This window comes from Rattus norvegicus, chromosome 1 (assembly GCF_021556685.1).
Source record: "Rattus norvegicus strain SHRSP/BbbUtx chromosome 1, alternate assembly SHRSP_T2T, whole genome shotgun sequence".
NCBI lineage: Eukaryota > Metazoa > Chordata > Mammalia > Rodentia > Muridae > Rattus > Rattus norvegicus.
This window is the reverse complement of record NC_141534.1, coordinates 148,237,317-148,257,461: the sequence shown is the minus strand read 5'-3', so window position 1 is coordinate 148,257,461 and position 20,145 is coordinate 148,237,317. Positions and strand designations below refer to the sequence as shown.

Sequence of the window (20,145 nt, the reverse complement as noted above, 5' to 3'; positions counted from 1 at the left end):
TATTAACTTGGGTATTTCTTATATACATTTCGAGTGTTATTCCCTTTCCCGGTTTCCAGGCAAACATCCCCCTCCCCCCCTCCCCTTCTTTAGGGGTGTTCCCCTCCCCCCCTTGCCGCCCTCCCCCCAACAATCACGTTCACTGGGGGTTCAGTCTTAGCAGGACCCAGGGCTTCCCCTTACACTGGTGCTCTTACTAGGATATTTATTGCTACCTATGAGGTCAGAGTCCAGGGTCAGTCCATGTTTAGTCTTTAGGTAGTGGCTTAGTCCCTGGAAGCTCTGGTTGCTTGGCATTGTTGTACCTATGGGGTCTCTAGCCCCTTCAAGCTCTTCCAGTTCTTTCTCTGATTCCTTCAACGGGGGTCCTATTCTCAATTCAGTGGTTTGCTGCTGGCATACGCCTCTGTATTTGCTGTATTCTGGCTGTGTCTCTCCGGAGAGATCTACATCCAGCTCCTGTTGGCCTGCACTTCTTTGCTTCATCCATCTTGTCTAATTGGATGACTGTATATGCATGGATTTCCAGAATTTCTACTTAGTTTCTCTACAGAATTTCTTTTTTCTTTTCTTCCTTCCTTCCTTTAAAAAAAAAAAAAAAACTTTCCTTTTTACTTATTTTCTTATATATTGCATCCTGACTGCAATTCCCCCTCCTTCCCCTCTTCTCATTCTCTGTTCCCACCTCCCCCTTTCCCCAGTTTCATCTTCCCCTTCATTTCCCCTCAGAAAAGAGCAGAGCTCCCAGAGACATCAACCAAGTATGGCATAATGAGCTATGTGATAAGACCAGGCACATGTTCTCATTCATGTCAAGGCTGGACAAGGCAACCCAGGAGGAAAAGGGTTCCAAAGACATCCAGAAGAGTCAGAGACTGCCATCATTTTCACTGTTAGGAATCTCACAAGAACACTAGGTTACACAGTCATAACATATATGCGCATGACCTAGGTTGGACCCCTACAGGCTTCCTGATATCTGGCCCACTTGAGTTCCCAGCCAGTTGATTCTGTGGTTCTTGAGGTATCCCTGACCCCTGTGGTTCCTCTGGTTCTTCCTCCCTATTCTCTAAAGTATTCCCTGAGCTCCACCTAATGGAGCTAATGACTGGGGGACCCTGCATCTGCTCCTATAAGTTGCTGGTCTTTTATGCTAGGCTTCAGTGTCAGCATGTCATGCAGGCATCATAAAGTAGGTTGGAGGTTGCTATGCCAACCCCTCCACTGGAGGCCTTGCCTGGTTACAGACGGTGGCTGGTTCAGGCTCCAGGTCCCCTTACTAGGAGTCATTCCATTACACTAGGTTTCTACCTGGCTCCTGAAATGACTACAATTCCAGTCATCTCTCCCAGTACTGTCTCCCTACATTCCCACCCCTCCCTGATCCCATCCCACCTGTCTGTCCCCCGTCCACCCAGGAAGTCTCTTGTGGTTCTTCTTCCTGGAAAGACCCTTGCTTGTGTATCTGTATGTGTATCTGTGCCTCCCCCACCGCACTCCCCAATGCCCTCCTTGTTACTTAGCCTCTCTGGGTCTTGGATTTTAGCATGGTTATCCTTTACAGCTAGTATAAGTGAGCGCATAGTATGTTTGTCCTTTCTGGTCTGGATTACCTCACTTGGAATGAGTTGTTGTTGTTGTTGTTCTATCTGCATCTATTTTCCTGTAAATTTCACTCACAATGTCATTTTTTAAACAGTTGAATAATACTCCGTTGAGTAAATGCACCACTTTTTTTTTTTTTTAATCCATTCTTTGGCTCAGGAACATCTAAGTTGTTTCCAGTTTCTGTCTGTATTGAATAAAGCTGCTGTGAACATAGTTGGCCAGTGTCTTTGTGATAGGATGGAGCATCCTTTGGGCATATGCCCAGAAGTGGGTCTGGGGGTTGATTGATTCCTGACTTTCTGAGAAAATGCTGTATTGATTTCCAACGTGACTGTACAAGTTTGCCCTCCTGTCAGCAATGAAGGAGTGTTCCTTTGCTCCACATCCTTGCCCACATGAGCCATCACCTGTGTTTTTGATCTCCGCCATTCTGTAAGGGAGAATTGCAGTTGTTTTGATTGCCTTTCCCTGAGGGCTAAGGATATTAAGCATTTCTTTTAAGTGTTTCTCAGCTATTTGAAATCCCTCTGTTGAGAATTCTGTTTGACCTGTACCCCATTTTTGATTGGATTATTTAGTTTGTTGATGTCTAGTTTCTTGAGTTGTTTATAATTTTGGATATTAGCCCACTGTTAGATGGAGAGTTGGTAAAGATCTTTGCCTATTCTGTAGGCTGCTGTTTTGTCCTGTTAACATTGTCCTTTTCAATTTCATGAGGTCCCATTTATTAATTGTCAGTCTTAGTGTCTGTGCTATTGGTGTTCTGTTCAGGAAGTTGTCTCCTGTGCCAGTACATTCAAGGCTAGTCTCCATTTTCTCTGTCAGGTTCAGTGTTTTCTGGTTTTATGTCGACGTCTTTAATACACTTCAGTTTCGTGCAGGGTGATAGATATAGGCCTATTTGCATTCTTTTATATATGAGATCTAGTTATACAACACCATTTGTTGAAAATGCTTTTTCCCCCATTTTATATGTCTGGCTTCTTTATAAAAATAACAGGTGTTCATGGGTGTGTGGATTTATATCTGGATCTTCAATTTGATTCCATTGATCAACCTGTCTTTTTTATTGCTAGTCCCATGCAGTTTTTATTACGATAGCTCTTTAGTACATCTGGGATTACAATACCTCAGGATATTCTTTTATTATATAGGCCATCCTGTTGTTTTGTTTTGTTTTGTTTTTCCATATGAATTTGAGTATTGTTCTTTCAAGGTCTGTAAAGTATTGTGTTGGAATTTTGATGGGGATTGCATTGAATCTGTATGTTGCTTTTGGTAGAATGGCCATTTTTATTATGTTGATTCCCCCAATGCATGAGCATGGGAGATCTTTCCATCCTCTGGTATCTTCTTCAATTTCCTTCTTCAAAGACTTAAATTTTTATTACACAGGTCTTTCACTTGCTTGGTTAGTTACCCCAAGGTATTTTCTATTATTTGTGGCTATTGTGAAGGGTGTTATTTCCCCCATTTCTTTCTCAGCCAGTTGCCTTTTATATGTAAGAGAACTACTGATTTTTTTTTTTCTTTTAGTTAATTTTCTATCCAGTCACTTTGCTGAAGGTGTTTATCAGCTATAGGAGTTCCCTGGTAGAATTTTTGGGGTCATTTATGTATTCTATCATATCTTCTGTGAATAGCAATACTTTGCCTTCTTTCCCAGTTTGAATCCCCTGGATCTTTATTTACTTAGTTGCCTTAGTGCTCTAGCTATAACTTGAAGTTCTCTGTTGAATAGATAAGGTGAGAGTGACAGCCTTGCAGAGACTCACTCTATTATATATACTTCACCACTTAGTTACAGTAGGTACAGCTTGTCTCTGGTGTATGGGGGAATTAGTTCTTCCATGCTCAGAGTTGCCTGTGATTGAGGCCCAGGGCTATGGAAGGCCTAACCCCCTGGGATTAGTTACCTTTGTCCTATAACCTCCTACCTGCACAAGGAAACCGCAGCAAGTTCAGCAGCACACTTGCTAGTTTCTGTGTTCCTCTCACCCAGGCACAGTGGGGCTGATTCCTTCCAGGCTAGTCACTTCAGAGCTCTGGTGGAGAGTTTCTGCATGAGGCTTCTCTGTCCCCACAGCCTGTGTTGCCAGGCCAGATTTCCATTGACTGTGTCCAGCTCCTGATCGTGTCTGCTCTCTAGTCTGCTGTTGTTGTCTCGCTGTGTCCATAAGAAATGTACTCCCCCAGCAGATGCTACTCCTTCAGTGCGTGCCAGTCGGCAGCTGCTCCTGCCTACTCCCTTGCAGAGCCTCAGCTTAGTCTTTGGTCTTTTTCTTCCAGTCTCTCTTACAAAGAGTTTGTTGTTTTTATCCTGGTTACTTTCTGTCACTGGGTTATATTAGTCTTAAGTATCTAATCTGGAGAGAGAGAGAGAGAGAGAGAGAGAGAGAGAGAGAGAGAGAGAGAGAGAGAGAGAGAGTGTTGTGTGTGTGTTGTGTGTGTGTTATGTTTTAAGCTGAGATTTCAACACTTAATATAAATAGTACTTTGTTAAGGAACAAAATATTCTTTATTATTGTCTTTTCCTCTGTAGATACACTCTGTGCAGTTCTAGAAAGAGACACACTGAGTATCCGAGAAAGTCGACTTTTTGGAGCTATTGTACGCTGGGCAGAAGCAGAGTGTCAGAGACAACAATTGCCTGTGACATTTGGAAACAAGCAGAAAGTTCTAGGAAAAGCACTTTCCTTAATCCGGTTCCCACTGATGACAATTGAGGAATTTGCAGCAGGTAAGGCTGTAACTTCACTAATTTGAAAGTATTTCCAGAGCAAAAAATAAAAGTAAGCTACGACTTACCAAATGCTAGTTACAGAATAAACATATTTGTGTGTAATTTCATTTAATTCTCATAAGAGCTGTTCAAGGCAACATCCACATTTTATAGAATGAGTAAACTAGAGAAGATTAAGTGTCTTGCCCAAGGTTATAGGAATGAATCTTTTTGGTCTTTATGGTTGCTACTTCTGATTAAAAGGAGAGAGGCCTGATGTTCAGTTTCTGGTGTATAACTAGTTTCTGGTGTATAGCAGTTCACAAGCAGGGGTCCTAATACCTCCTTCTGGGCTCTTTGGGTACCAGGAACGTACATGATACAGGTAAAACAATCATACATGGAGAATAAAATAATGAAAATTTAAAAGTACATTCATATACTTGTCATTGGTATACAGTATACATATTTTTATTGGGCATATATAAGTAGAGAATTAGAGAACTACTAAGTAGAGAATTGATATTTTAGCATTGGTCTCTCCTGTCAGTTTCCCAAAGTGGTTAAGTCCACACTAACAAGTTAAGACAATTAAGTTCAGTCTGACTGTTCACATAACATTCTTCTCTTAACACTCTTTATGGTTGGAGTTTGCTTTCTCTCACCGTAATTAAAGACCGTGATCAAAAGCAACTTGGGGAGGGAAACGTTTATTCCTCTTACAGCCCGGAGTACTTTCTCAGCATTTGCATGGTTTTTGGGTTTAACCCACAGCAACAAAAGACAGTTCTAATTGTATAGTAGAGTTCTTTTCCTCATTAGAACTGTGGTTATAGGTGTATGCTTTCAAATATGTGAGATTTTGAGGTTTTATTTTTATTTTCTTTTCTGGTAGAGTCAGGACATCTGTTATCTCAGTTCTTTGAAATTTGTTGACTCGTTTTATGTACATGTCCAGTCTTAATAAATACTGATGTATATAAAGTGAATGTATTTTAAATTGCTGAGTACAGAAAACTCTTGCTTAACAACTTGATTAATTATGTGTCTACAAAATACATATTCTAAAAATATTGCTCAACATAGCTACTGTTTTCCACTGCCCTGTTAGGTCCTAGGAGAGCGGTTGGAGGGTTTGGTTTTAGTTGAAAATATGTCCCCACTTTGTTCCATAATCTTTTTCTTTAAGATCGTATCATTAGGGGTTGGGGATTTAGCTCAGTGGTAGAGCACTTGCCTAGCAAGCTCAAGGCCCTGGGTTCGGTCCCCAGCTCCGAAAAAAAGAAAAGGAAAAAAAAAAAAAAAGATCGTATCATTAGGTACATTAGATTTTATATTTCTTTTATTGGATTTATCCTCCTTTATTTTATACCCCATTCTAAATCTAGTAAAGCTTACCTTACATCTTTGACACTAACGTAGTTTTACAACCTTTTTAAAAAGCGTTTTTGTATTCTACATTTTCTAGATTTATTTTTGTCTCTTTCGGTTGTATGTGTCTGAGAAGTGGTGTGCATAATAGAGCAGGCGTCCAAGGCCAGCGGTCTTGGCTCCCCTTGGAGCTGGTGGCATGGCAGTCGTGAGCTGCCCGTGTGGGGGCTGGAAACCAGACTGGGTCTCTACAAGAGCACGCACATGCTGTTCCTTACTAAGCCATCTTTCCAGAGCTGTATTCTTTATTTTCCCCATTTTAATTAGATTTTCACTATCTTTGCATGCCAGTCATGTCTTTGTAAACTGTCGTCTTTTAAGCTAGCAGTTCTGAGAACACCACCATTGGCGTGGTACATCTGAGGACATGGAAGAGCCCTGTACGCACGACTTGCCATCTTGCTTCATGTTCCTATGTTGACTCCGTGTGGTTTTGTGATGGATTTTTGTTTGTTTGTTTGTTTATTCTCTTTTCTGGTATTTTGTTCTCTTACTTACTTATTAAACATTCTTTTATTATTTTGTTAGTGCAAAGCAAAAGAAAATTAGTAATTTTAATGAGAAATTGAGTATTTTTTACTATTCTTTTGGTATGTTACTTAATACACAAATCCTTATGATATTTTAAAATTAAATCTTAAAAAATAAAAATTTCAAATTAAACTGTCCTATGCAGTACAAAAGACTTTTCTGTATTATCTTCAGTGTTTGGTGCGTTTCATGTATTTTGTTCCTTCATATATTTTAAAGCCTATAAGATGTTGTCATCTTAAAAACCATTAATCATTTAGATTACCTGTAAATTCATCCTTTCTGATGACTGCTGTGCTCTGTCTAGGATCATTTCTGTCAAGCTAAACAATTAGTATTTTCCACAGTAGGTATTAGGCCATCAGAGTCCCTCAAAACTCCTCTTCCCCTCTGTTCCTCTGTAAGCTTCTCCTCCTGCTTTCACTTTTCAAGGCTATGTTTCTGGTTCTAGAGCTTGAGCTTGGCAGCTTCTCATTTACTATTTAGATGCAGCCCTGTTTCCTTTGCTGCAGTTGTTCCCACCAGCCAGGCTCATGTTTAGAAGGATGCACACCTTTCCTCTGGTACTTGTGTTAGGTTTGCTTTCTAGGGGGTTGTTGATGGTCTATTCGGTGTATCTGAGTTCTTTGATGTACCTCTCTCTCTATCTTAGTGATTTACCTCTCTCAGTGATTTACCGCTCTCTCTCTTAGTGATTTACCTCTCTCTCTATCTTAGTGAACGCTACTTTACCTTCTTGAAGCGGTTACATGTTTTTCATTACATGAAGACTTTCTTTTTTGGTTTTGGTTTTGGTTTTTCTGTTTTGTTTTGTTTGGATTTCTTTTTTTCCCCCGAGACAGGGTTTCTCTCTCTGAAGCCCTGGCTGTCCTGGAACTCAACCAGTGTAGACCAGGCTGGCCTCAGACTCAGAGATCTGCCTGCCTCTGCCTCCTGAGAGCTGGGATCAAAAATGTGGCACCACCGATGCCCAGTGAAAACTTCCTTTTTTTTTTCAATGAAGGAAAATCCTCTTGCAACAGGCTTTTGAATTATCATGCATTTTAAACCTTAAGAAGTGTGTGTGGTGCGATGCACTGCATAGTATGTAGAAGCCAGAGGTCAGTCATGGTGTTGTTCCTTAGGAACTGTCCACATTGGGTATTGACAGGTTTTTGGAAGAGCCTCTTACTTGGACTGTGCATGGCTTTTTATATGGGTGCTGGGGATTCAACTTTGCAAAATAAGGAGTCTCCTCAGCCCTTATCCTTAAAATGTTAATTCCTCTGGAGGAAACTCATCTTCCTCCTTTATTTCATCATTCATCGGTACTGTTCTGTTTCTCATGACCTTCCTTCTCTCCCTCTTTCCCTCTCTGCCCTCTGTTTGTTTGCTTTATACTCTTTCCTTATCCACAGATTACAAGTAATAAAGCTTGCATCATGTGTGCTGAGCAATAGATTTTGTCACTTTGTATGTGACTTCTTTTTTAAAACTTACTTGAGGGTTGGGGATTTAGCTCAGTGGTAGAGAGCTTGCCTAGGAAGCGCAAAGCCCTGGGTTCGGTCCCCAGCTCCGAAAAAAAGAACCAAAAAAAAAAAAAAAATTACTTGAGTCAGGGTCCCACTGTGTAACCTCTGTGATGAGGAAATTGCTATGTGGACTGTGCTGATCCCGAGCTTACAGAAATTCAGCTGCCTCTACACACGAAGTTCCTGGATTACAGGCATGTGCCACCGCACCTGGCTCTCAGACTGAAAGTTTAAAAAAAATTGTTTTAAAATCAGTAGGCTTCCTAATCCAAAACTGTAGTATTTTGAAGTCTCTTCTGCTTCTACTTGCTTTGCAATGGATCTCCTGCCCTCTTTGTGGGGGAGCAGCATTAATTCTGTGAAGTACTCTAATAAGACACAGTGAACTGGGAAATTGTACTGTATGTGGTTGTCTGTTTGCACAGCTTTCCCAACCATAGTTCTCACCTTCTGCTCACTTCTAAACCCCAGTAACAAAGCATTCTTCCCTGTCATTCTGGGCTGCAATGTCCCTTGTTCAGATTATAGTCTCCGACAAGTATTGACTGGGAAATGGAAGGCCACAGGCACCTGTCTGACCTTGGAGTTGATTTACCAACAGAGAGATTGATTCTTTTGGTGAACAGAAGTCTGTGGTCCTCAGGGTAGTGGACAGAAAGATCCTTTTTGTTATGGTAGCATTCCATCTAAGCCTTCACTTATCTTAACACATTCTTTCAGGTTAGCCTCAAAGGGATTGGCCAAAACTTCAAATGTATGCTAAAATTTTAAATGCTAAGTTTATTTTCTATTTTTCCAGGTCCTGCTCAATCTGGAATTCTGTCAGATCGTGAAGTGGTAAACCTCTTTCTTCATTTTACCGTCAATCCTAAACCCCGAGTCGAGTACATTGACCGGCCGCGATGCTGCCTCAGAGGAAAGGAATGCTGTATCAATAGGTTCCAGCAAGTAGAGAGCCGCTGGGGTTACAGTGGGACGAGCGATCGGATCAGGTATCTGTCTGTTGGAGTGTGGGTGTGGTGGCGTGGGATAGAGGGGACAGTTAGTGGTTGGTCTTTATCCTTTTGAGAGGTAGTTAACACGTATTTTATAGTTTGCTTAATACAGGATGAGGCCAAAGCTGCACACAAAGGAGAAATAACGGTTTGTAGTAAATAAGAGTAGGACAGCCGATCCAAGTGAGAAGAAGTGAACACAGAGCCCAAGAGAAGATAAATAGGCGAGTGAAGAAAGTCGTGCATTAAAAGTAGGAAAACCGATCAATTCACAACTGTTTTCCTTAAAAGACTAACAAAGCAAGCCATCCTAGAAGCAGTTCTTTAAATTCATATTTAGAAATCAAAATGCGACTATCGTATGCTGAAATTTTTACTTTCGTTCTGGGTTTACTCTATGCTAATAAATTGAACATCTTGATGGAATGGATCATTTTATAGGCAAATATAAATTATCAAAATTGACCGAAGAAGAAAGCCTGAGTAGACCAATTACCCTGGGAAGAATTAAGTTATCAAAGAACTGTCCATTCACAAAGTTTTTACAGGTGAGTTTTTATCCACCGTTCGAGGAACAGCGTTTCCTTGAGCACTGAAGGAGGAGAATGCCATGTGGTTAATTACTGACGGAAGCAAAGTTCAGATAAGAGTGGAACAGGACACATTCTAGCCGAGCCTCCCATGTGGAGGAAGTTCCGCATACCCACTCTGCCTTAATGGAACAGATAGAACAAATAGTATGTGTTTGGAGAATCAAGAAGTCGGTCTGTGATAGAGCTCACCCCAGTAGGAGACCACAGGAAACAGTGGTTCCACTAGGCAGTGAGACTTGGTGGGCCGGCGGTACCTTTGATAAAACTCTACCTTTGTACTGGTGATAATATTGATAGATTAAATTGTTAGCATTTGTCTAACCATGGCAGACTATTGAAGAGAAATTAAAAATCCAACTAGAAATATTACCAGTTTTACTGAGTTTTGCTGGTGATTACTGCAGTCATAAATTAGAGCCCTATATAATCAGAAAGGAAGAGGCCTTTCCCACTAGTTCTGGATGTACATTAATATATAGCTCTTGAAAACTCAGTTTTTCTGTAGTAAATATTTTGTACCCCCTTTACTGACTTGAAATTCATAGTGTCAACAGTTTAGGGGATAAATGGCATATTTGTAATACAAAGGAGAAATAAAAACAGTTGATAATAAAAATTTAAAGAGAAATATTGAAGCTGATAGTAAAATTAGTACTTTGGTGTCTAGACTTTGAGTGATACACTAGCAGGCGAACGGAAGTACACAGTCTCTCTATACACTCGTGTGCTAGCTACAAAGAATGCACATGTTTATGACTTACATTTCAATATTTGATAAAAGTTCAGTCAGTCCTTTGTATTCATTTTTCCATATCTGAACTTATTTATCTACTGGCTGAAAGCTATTTGGAACTCATTACTCAGCTTTTTAGACATTTTCTGCCAGAAATTTTAGTTGCATGTTCCCAGGCAAACTGAAATTCTTGAAGCTCTGCCTTCCTATGTCAGATTTTCCTACAAAAGCAGAAAAGATAAGGGAGGGGCAAGAAACTGCTCTGGGCTGGATCTGATGGGCCCAGGTGAAACAGCTATTGTAAGGCAGCCTTGGCCAAGTCACCGAACTCCAAGTGATCTTTTTTTTTTTGTAGGATGAGTTGTTGGTAGGATTTAAGTCTAAGGTAGAGAGGGGCATCTGTATCTTCACATAGAACAAACACACGTATGGTTAGAAAGTTGTGTGTGTGAATTTACACACATTACCAATGACAACAGTAACTGTAGGAGTTTATATGGTCCTTGCCTTTTGTGGAAGTCAGTAAAATTGTACTTAAATGTCTTTGGTTTTTAAATAAAATATGATTATAACTTATAGTAACAAACAATTTCCTTTCATGAATGTGGGGACTCTTGGTTATAGGAGTCTGTTCTGTACATCACAGGAATTGTAGCATCCCTGGCTCCTTGTGCCTGTAAACCTTAGGGTGAAGAGAAGCACCTATTGGAACTAGCGAAAGAATGTCTGCTGCTGTTGCTTAAAATGTGAATTTGAGATTATTCTCACCTAAACGCTGATAAAATAAAAAGCATTCAGTTTCAGAAATGAAAAGTGACAGTTGTACAGTGATGTAAACACTTAGTGCTCACATTGTGAACATAATGACCAACATGGTGCAGCTCACACAGGTACTGCCACAGCACGGAAACGCGAGATGCTACAAGTTTGAAAAGTGAAGTTATATTGAGTAAATAACATGCAAGTATATATTTTACTATATCGCAGTAAATTATTTATTTATGTTGGATATTATTGTAGTAGAGTAGAATTAAACTCTGAAATGTCCAGCAAATAGTACTATCTAGAGAACTTTGGCTTGAATCACACTTTGATAGGGATGTTAGCTTTCCAAATTACCATGACTATCTCAGAAAATTCCTTTCAGAAGTCCCATGTGTTTGGTAAAGGAGTTGCCTAACAAAACATAGTTGATCTGGGAGAATAAATTCTCTTCTTAAGAGAGAACAGCTCAAATATGAAAAAGAGCAGTGGGTCTATAAGAAGTTTTATATGAAACACACTATACAGGTCAGAAACTATGAGGCCAGAAGAGCAGTAAGAATTGCATAAATGAGAGAGGATTACCCACTGCGAAATTAAAGTTTTAACATTAAACAAAAATGAAACGAACATACTACAGCAGGTGATGAGTGTTATCTGCCTCTCTGATCTTGGACTAAATTATAGTTTGATTCCACATGATTAAAGAATTTTATCTCTAAAATCAAAAATAAGCAGCATGTGTGAAACTTTGAAACAGTCTAACAAACATCAGAAGGCCAAGAGTGCCCTTGGCTTCTCGTCAGCGCCAGTGGAGTTTATTCGAAGGAAGTAAGGAAAGCTTTATAGACAACTTTGTCTAAGCCATCCATTCTCTTAGACTTACACGCTGCACTTACATAACCTAGGTTATCCAAGGAATTGCTTGATGTCAGGGAATCGATAGTCATTTTTGCTGTTTGACATGATTAAGAATTTAAAAGTAAGGGTCTGATAATGGTTTTCAATATAGTTCATAGGAAGGAGATGACAGGATTCACTTCTGGCTTTACAGGATTCTTCAAATGCTTTCTCACTTTTTATTTTGTGCTGAGAATTGACTTACAGAACCTAGACACATTCTCTACTTCCTAGCTACATATCTGGGAAGCTTTCTGATAGATGGATAGATAGATAGATAGATAGATAGATAGATAGATAGATAGATAGATAGATAGATAGATAGATAGATAGATAGATAGAATGAATATTGCGTTTTATGATTTAAAATTACCGTGGAAATTTTTAGAATTGTTCTCTTACTATACTGGGTATGTGGCATAGCATGGGGGGGTGGGACGTGAACATTTCTCTCCTCCTCTTTGGTGCTGAGGCTAGAAGTGACCTCATGCACTAGGCCAGGGCTGTCATAGAGCCACAACTCCAGCCTGAGCATTGGTTTGCAGTTCCAGCTGAGTGAGATTTATGTCCCCGCTGGCTAGACTTTTGACCCAGGAGAGAATTTCTTTTTTTTTACCTCAATCTGTTCTGCTCTATTTTCTTCTCTTCTGCTCCCCTCCCTTCTTGTGGGATCTCTGCAAATGTCAGGGGCAGCAGAGTATCAAGCTGTTTGAGGCAAGAAGGAAATCTGGTTCATCATGACTCATTAGCCAGTGTTGGTTCAAATTTCTAGAGTCTGACCAAACAAACTGACACCAGACAGTTTGGTTTTGGCATATTTTAAGTACAGTACAATTGGGAAAAAATGTTTCCTGGTGTAACACGATTGCATGTGCACAAGGAGGCATCATTACATCAAAACTCTTCTCAAAGTACTTATCACTTCTTCCAAGAAGGTGAGTTTTAAAGATAGGCTACTTGTGTTGTCGTAAGGGCCTTTGGGAGGCCCTGTGGATAGGCTAGAGAGGACCTTTGTGTTATTAGCTTCCTCTGGTCTTGGTTCTGGAGAATTAGGGGAGCCCCTGGCCATACAGATAACACAAAAGTCACCCAGGCTTTTAAGTAGTATCCGTAGTCATCCTTGTAGGAGGTGGGTAGGGCTTGGCTCTACAGAAAGTGCAAGGATCACCTAGGCTATTAGCCACTTCTGGTCCCAGCCTTTTGGGCAAACACCAGGTCACTCATCCTTTTCCTTGTAAAGACAACCCTGAATGTTTAACATTCCTGGTTTCCTGGTGCTATCTATGAGCACAGTGACCTCTCTTTCCAATGCCTTCTCTTCTCTTTCTTTCTCCCACTGTACTGTCCAGACCAGTCTCAATCTTGTGAGCACAAGTTATTCTTCTGTTTCAGCTTCCTGAGTAGCTTGCACCATGAGTGGTTGCAACCGTGCCTGACTAAAGCTATTTTCGACTATAAGAACTTAGGATAATAAATGTAGGTAGTTTGGGGACTGGTGAGGTGACTCAGTAGTTAAGAGCACTAACTGTTAGAGGTCCTGAGTTCAATTCCCAGCAACCACATGGTGGCTCACAACTGTCTATAATGGGATCAGTGCCCTCTTCTGGTGTGTCTGAAGACAGCTACAGTGTACTCACATACTTAAAATAAAATAAATCTTTAAAAAAAAATAGGTAGTTTGCTAATGTGTAGGGCTATTTAAAGAAGTGAGTTATAGTAAGAAATGGAGCTTAGGGGCTGGCACATCAGGCATTATTTACTAAGTTATAGTGGGTGTGCCAGTAGTAGTAATAATAATCCGTACTTTAGCTGAAAATGCTGAGTTGTTTACACTACAGATTATACTTACAACAGTCTTCTCAGTTGCCTTTAATGTCATTTTTTACATACATTAAATGAAGTAAGATAGATCAACAGTTCTTGACTATTGTGACCAAACTAGACTTGCCAACTACTTTATGGAACCTTTATTGACGCCCATCAGTGAGTTAGCGCCTGTGTCCAGCCACCTTCCACCACTTGTAAGTTTAATGCATTCACAGCTCTCATCACAATAATAATGGTAATTTATTCCCTTCTTGTTTATCACTAGCTCCCATTCAGCAAAGGTAGAAAATGCCCTGTTTACTTACCATTGTTCCTGACCAGCCCCTCACAATGACTACAGACCATAGACCCTCAGTGAGTATTTACTGAGCCAATGGATTGTTCCGATTTGCAGCTTTGATCTTAACGATTAGCATGTTCACGAGGGATCTGGGTACGTGCAGCACACAGTCAACCACTATAATAGAAGGAGTTATTTAGGTTACAATCCTTTGCCTGTACAGAACAAATCCTAGCTGAGTTCCTCTTCAGTTCACATTAGGTTTTAGGAACAAAGAAGATGACATTTTCAAAATTGTCTTTTATGATAGGGGTTTTTTGTTTGTTTGTTTGGTTGGTTGGTTGATTGGTTTTTGTAAGTAAAATTCAGGTAATACTTTTAAAAAGCTATAGCCTTCAAAATATGAATGCTTAGAGTGGTTTCTGTTATTTGGTAATGGTCTTCTTTCTCCCAGGTTCACAGTTAACAGGAGAATCTCTGTAGTTGGATTCGGTTTGTATGGATCTATTCACGGGCCCACGGACTACCAAGTGAACATACAGGTACTCCCTCCCTCCCAGGGACTGAGCTGCGTAACAGCAGCTCCTCACAAATGCTGCCATAACAGCAGGCACGTTTCACTGTCCTCGTCACAGGCACCAGAAAGCATAGCAGTACTTAAAAACATTTCTGGTTTGTGGTTGTTGTGAAATAAAAAATCCAATTTCAGGAAGTTTAGGTCCTTTACAAAAGTATTAGCATACCAGAACTATCTTGTGTTTTATGTTGACAGGATCTCGTACCGAGGATGGTCTGAAGTTGCCATCTTTCTCTAGTCTTTGTAGTGCTGAGATGACAGGCGTGTGCCACCATGCCTAGTCTGGCCACTCTGAGGGCTGCTCGGCCCCAGTCCTTTGTCATGGGGCAGGAATGTGCGATTGGAAAGGACATTAGACACCTCTGCCCTTCCATCTTTCTCAGAGATCTACTGCTCTCCCTTGGGTCATGCACCCTGTCAAGTAAAATTACTCTGGAAAACAAATCATTGATGAACTATGCAGTGCTCTGCATCCATTTTATACATAAAGTATAAAAATAAGAGAAAAGGAAGTAAAACATATGTCAAGGTTTTATCAACAAGACAAAAACACGCCGTATAATTGTTAGCCACTGTATTCTTTTTAATAGTAGAATCTTTGAACCTTGTCATGAAATGCATGCTTTTAAAATGTTGCTACTTTGTGTTCTTTGTGACTAAAAACAATTTCTGTGGTAGTCTGAAACAAAGGAAAAAATTATTTTTATGCTGTTTTTGTGTATGGGGTTAAGTATGTTTACATATGCAGAGATACATGTTAATGTACATGTATGCATGTAGAATTCAGAGGAAATCTTGGGTGTTATTCCTCAGGTGCCATCTCCCTTTATTTGGAGACAGCTTCTCACTGTCCTAGAACTCACTCTGTAGAGCAAACTGGCCTTGAACTTGGTGCTAGAAAGCTTAATGAGAACTTCATGCTTGTACAGCAGATACTGTACCCACTAACCCCTTCCCAGTACCTGTGACATTTTATTAGAACCATCTAAAGGACTTTACTTTCTTTTTTTTTTTTTAAGTTTTATTTATATATATATATATGAGTACACTATAGCTGTCTTCAGACACACCAGAAGAGGGCATCGGATCCCATTACAGATGGTTGTGAGCCACCATGTGATTGCTGGGAATTGAACTCGGGACCTCTGGAAGAGAGCAGCCGATGCTCTTAACCGTTGAGCCATCTCTCCAGCCCAGGACTTTACTTTCTTGTGTGTGTGTGTGTGTGTGTGTGTGTGTGTGTGTGTGTGTGTGTGTGTACCATGTGTATGCAGGACTTTACTTTCTTGTGTGTGTGTGTGTGTGTGTGTGTGTGTGTGTGTGTGTGTGTGTACCATGTGTATGCAGGAACCTGAAGAGATCGGAGAAGCATTGGATTTCCTGGAAAGTGGAGTTAGAGACAGTTGTGAGCCATCATGTGGGTACTGGGAACTGAACCCAGTCCACTTAAGTTTTCTTAACTGCTGGGCCACCTCTCCAGCCCTCAGGTCCTTATCTCACAGACTTGTGGAAAGTCTGGGGGTGTAGACTGAGATGGCATTTGCTATGTGAAAGTTCATCTTTCTGTGCTTGCTTTGTTTGAGATACACTTTACCTTTCACCCAAAATGAGAGCTGTGCACGTCTCAAGAGACTGCTTTGGCTCAGCTATATTAACAGGTGAAAGTACTAGAGACTTGGGTGATAGAAGAAGGACATATTAGCTTAGAACATTTTTGAAAGTTGATCCCTATTTCCTTTGCCATGAACCATGTGTATTATTAAGGAAAGATAGAGACTCTTAGGACTGCAGCAGTTAAATCACACACATGCTCCATTTCAACTCCCCCAAATCCCATAGGACAGCAGTACTGAGTAGGAAGCAATGTAAATTGATAGTAATTGACACAAGGTGCTAAAAATGAATCTATATGCTGATAATAACACCACATAATGGTATGACCTCTTTTATTGAACTGGTAGCAAGTATTTGAAGGGTATGTTCACTAAGTGTGGTGGTGGATACTTTTATTCCCAGCCCTTAAGAGTTTCACGCCAGCCAGAACTATACAGACCTTGTCTTTAAACAAACAAACAAAAAAAGTGGGAAGGAGGCGGGTTATGTTAATAAATGGTACATGTCTTAGTTTTCACAGACTGTACACACCTGTATAGCTAATGCCTAGTCAAGGGATAGACAAACCCACATCTAGAACTCTTCTACCCTCCCTACAGAGGGAACACTGTCCTACCCTTAGCTTTAAGTGGCTTTTGTTCATTTCATTAGTGTTTGCTAGATGTTGGCAGGAAGGCAGAGTGGGAGGGTAAAGTTGTCCCTGCATACTGTCCCCATGTATGGAAGCCTCCAAGTCACTTGGTAAGCTATGGCTTGAGGTTTTCAAGCTGTCCTCAATGAAGCTTCAGCCCTCTTCAACAGAAGTAGTTAACTCTGTCCTCTTCATCATCTGAACTGGCACTGCCAGTATGTTTCCTGTTGCCTGAACCCTTCTGGAGGGTGTCCCTTAGATAGTACTAATTGAACTTATTTATAGATATGACAGTGCATTTAAGGACATTTTAATTTCACTAAATATTGAACCGAAAGTGTTGAGATTATTCTAGGAATAGGACATGGGCTAAACAAGGAGGAGAGAGTCTTCCCCTCTAACATCGCAAGGCCACATTCTAAAGTGTGGGTGCCAAACTCTGTTTTTAAGGAATCCTGTAGCCGAGCCTCTGTTGCTTGATGTCTTTCCTGTTCTTGTGGTGCACGACACCATTAAAGCACCATTTTCTGATCATCACATGTTTTAAACAGGTATCTCTGCTAATTAAAGATAAGTAGAGAAAAGTTTACACTATGCCACAATTTCCAAAAGCTTCCCATTCTTTCCCACAAGACTGTTACAGTTTAACTTAATGTACCTTCTCTTTTAAAAATTACAGATCATTGAATATGAGAAAAAACAAACCTTGGGACAAAACGATACTGGATTTAGTTGTGATGGGACTGCTAACACATTCAGGGTCATGTTCAAAGAACCTATTGAGATCCTGCCCAATGTCTGTTACACAGCATGCGCAACACTCAAGGTAAGAGCCAGTCAGCCCACAGCCTGTGCCTGGAGGCTCCCGGCATCTGAGCTTTACAGAGTCACCACATGGGAGGCTCTTAGAGCTAAGATGCTCTACTGCATCAAGTGCTGCCCAGCACTGCTCTGTTTGAGAGAACAGTTCTTCCCAAGAGTTTCCTCTTTGTCTAAAGGAAATGGAACGTTCACAGTTGTTTTTCTTAAAACCTTTCTTTCACAGGTGTTAATGGCTGAACTCCATTATTAAATTGTTTTTAAGCAAACCCTCATATTTCATTAGATGGCTGCATGAAATCTTACACTGAGTCTGTAATGCATAGGGTGGATAGACCATTAGACATTAGACAAATCAGACCACACTAAGTGCTTTTTTTTTTTTTTTTTTTTTTTTTTTTTTTTTGGTTCTTTTTTTCGGAGCTGGGGACCGAACCCAGGGCCTTGCGCTTCCTAGGTAAGCGCTCTACCACTGAGCTAAATCCCCAGCCCCCACACTAAGTGCTTCTTAAATGACAGTCACTGAACCATTTGTTTTCCTCTAGGGTCCAGATTCTCACTATGGCACCAAAGGACTGAAGAAAGTGGTGCATGAGACCCCTGCTGCAAGCAAGACTGTCTTCTTGTTCTTCAGTTCCCCTGGCAATAACAACGGCACTTCAATAGAAGACGGACAGATACCAGAGATCATATTTTATACATAACCTAGTGTTAACAACCATTCAGTCTAATCTCAAAAGCATAAACAACTGGCCACAAATAGTTTGAGTGTCTTGAGTATTTATAATTACAGATTAAGAAACATTTTAGTTTCTTGGAAGTAAAATAGTTCATTTAAACCTCTGCATGATTCAAAGGCAGACTTTCCCTTTTCTTGTAACTCTCGAAGCAAAGAGAACCAGGTTTGTGTAAATTGCTGTCTTTTCTGCTTTGTCTTGTGTGATTCTGCAGACCCGCTGACTTGCGATCTTTCAGTAGTTTGGGAATCGAGAGATTCTTGACATAAATAGCAGATGTGGGTGTTTGTTCGTTTGTTTAAACTTTTGTTTCAACTGTTTTGAAAGTTAGATGAAATGGGTGAGTATTCCTACAGAATCCTTTTAACTCAGATAACTAATTTCAGGAAATTAAGAAAACTGACTTTATACTTGGGATTTTTAAATATCTGGTCATTAGCTTTTGGAATAATGCTAAAAGTAAGCCTTGAAAACACCCAAGGAAAGTTTCAGTGCATTTACAGGGAAGGTATTTTGTAACCGTATAGAAGTGCATCCCACGGTACTGTTTAAAAGCTGGAAGTGGAGTTTGTATAAATTCACAATGTGCTATACACAGACCTAAAGGGGGTCTGAGATGGGGTCTTTATAACTCCCATTCCACAGCCTGTCATGGGCGGGTAACTGAGATATGACAGATGCCCACAGATAACCACTTCAGCACTGCAGTGCTCTCAGACAGCCAGAAGGGGGCAGAAGACCGAGATTCCTAACAGCTACTCTGAATCATAAAGCTATGCAGCCAGTCACTCCTGCTGTCCTGCTTGACATTTGTGACGTCTTTGATGTGACTGATATATCTATAGTAAGAGTTGGATCAAAAGGATATTTGGCAGTGTGACATTTCTACATTTTTATATAAAGCAGATTTTTAAAATACAAGTAAGATGACATTTTCCCCCTTGGAAATGATTATCTTACAAAAAAAAAAACCTTGTATAATTAAGCTTAAGGCGTTATCAGTCTATCAGATGGTTGTGGGAAATTATTGAAAATTCTTTTAAGTGTCAACTTAAGAATTTTTCTAAATAGGATATAAAAGTTTTCATCAAAAGTAATATTTTGTATTTTCAAGAGGGCAGGGACTTATTGAAGAACTTATTGAAGAAAGGGAACTGTTTTCAGTCTGTTGAGTACCATGATCCTATGGGTCTAACCCTCAGTTAGCTGAAATATCCATGGAACGTGTGATTCTGCTTAACTGAAGATGAGTAAAGACTGGATGTAGTAACCATTCCTTAACCAGTATTGCATGCCAGAGGTAAGTTAGTGCTTTTGACATTTGGGGCATTCACATGCCTTGTGTTTTACTCAACAACTGTAACTGAATGTAGTCATGGAAGGTACAAGATACGGAACACTCACTGACATTGGGACATCACCTGGAATTTTTAAAATAAATTTATCCTTTTTGTTTACCTAATTTTGTTGTTGTAAAAATATAAAAAATATAAAAAGGTATTGGTTGTCTTTTATCCCGCTAGGTCCGCACCACAGTGCCCCAAGATATCTGCTAGAATCTTGGGTGGAAACACATCCCAACTCCTCGGCGGCCCAGAGTCTCCTGCCGCCGCATACTTTCCTACACTCAAACCGTCACATTAAAAAACTCAACACAATAATCTTTGACCCAATTGGTAAGATAAATTACCCACTTAAACATACAAAGCCCGGTACCATCCATTCCTTGAAAACATTAATAACAACCTGTAAACACACAGAGCGGAATCTTAACGTTAGACCCCATTGTCCTGCAACGGCTTCTCTCCTCCCTCCTGTCTCTTCTTTCCTTTCCAGTCTCCTCCTCTTCCTTCAAACTTCTCTCCTGCCCATCC

General features: G+C 40.3%; 1 protein-coding gene across 3 annotated transcripts in view; it reads left to right on the top strand.

The window, feature by feature from the left end:
• Btbd1 (BTB domain containing 1) overlaps positions 1 to 19,771 on the top strand; it is a 37,483-nt gene extending 17,712 nt beyond the window's left edge. Inside the window, exons 4-9 of one of the 3 annotated variants that reach the window (XR_015685311.1) lie at positions 4,151 to 4,348; positions 8,603 to 8,795; positions 9,240 to 9,346; positions 14,348 to 14,435; positions 17,395 to 17,541; positions 18,080 to 19,771. Coding sequence is in view for 1 of the 3 variants with exons in the window: in NM_001011932.1 (NP_001011932.1) it covers positions 4,151 to 4,348; positions 8,603 to 8,795; positions 14,348 to 14,435; positions 17,395 to 17,541; positions 18,080 to 18,238 (785 nt within the window). In the remaining 2 variants the exon portion in view is untranslated. 3 annotated transcript variants of the gene reach the window in all.
• The last annotated feature ends 374 nt before the right edge of the window (positions 19,772 to 20,145 follow it).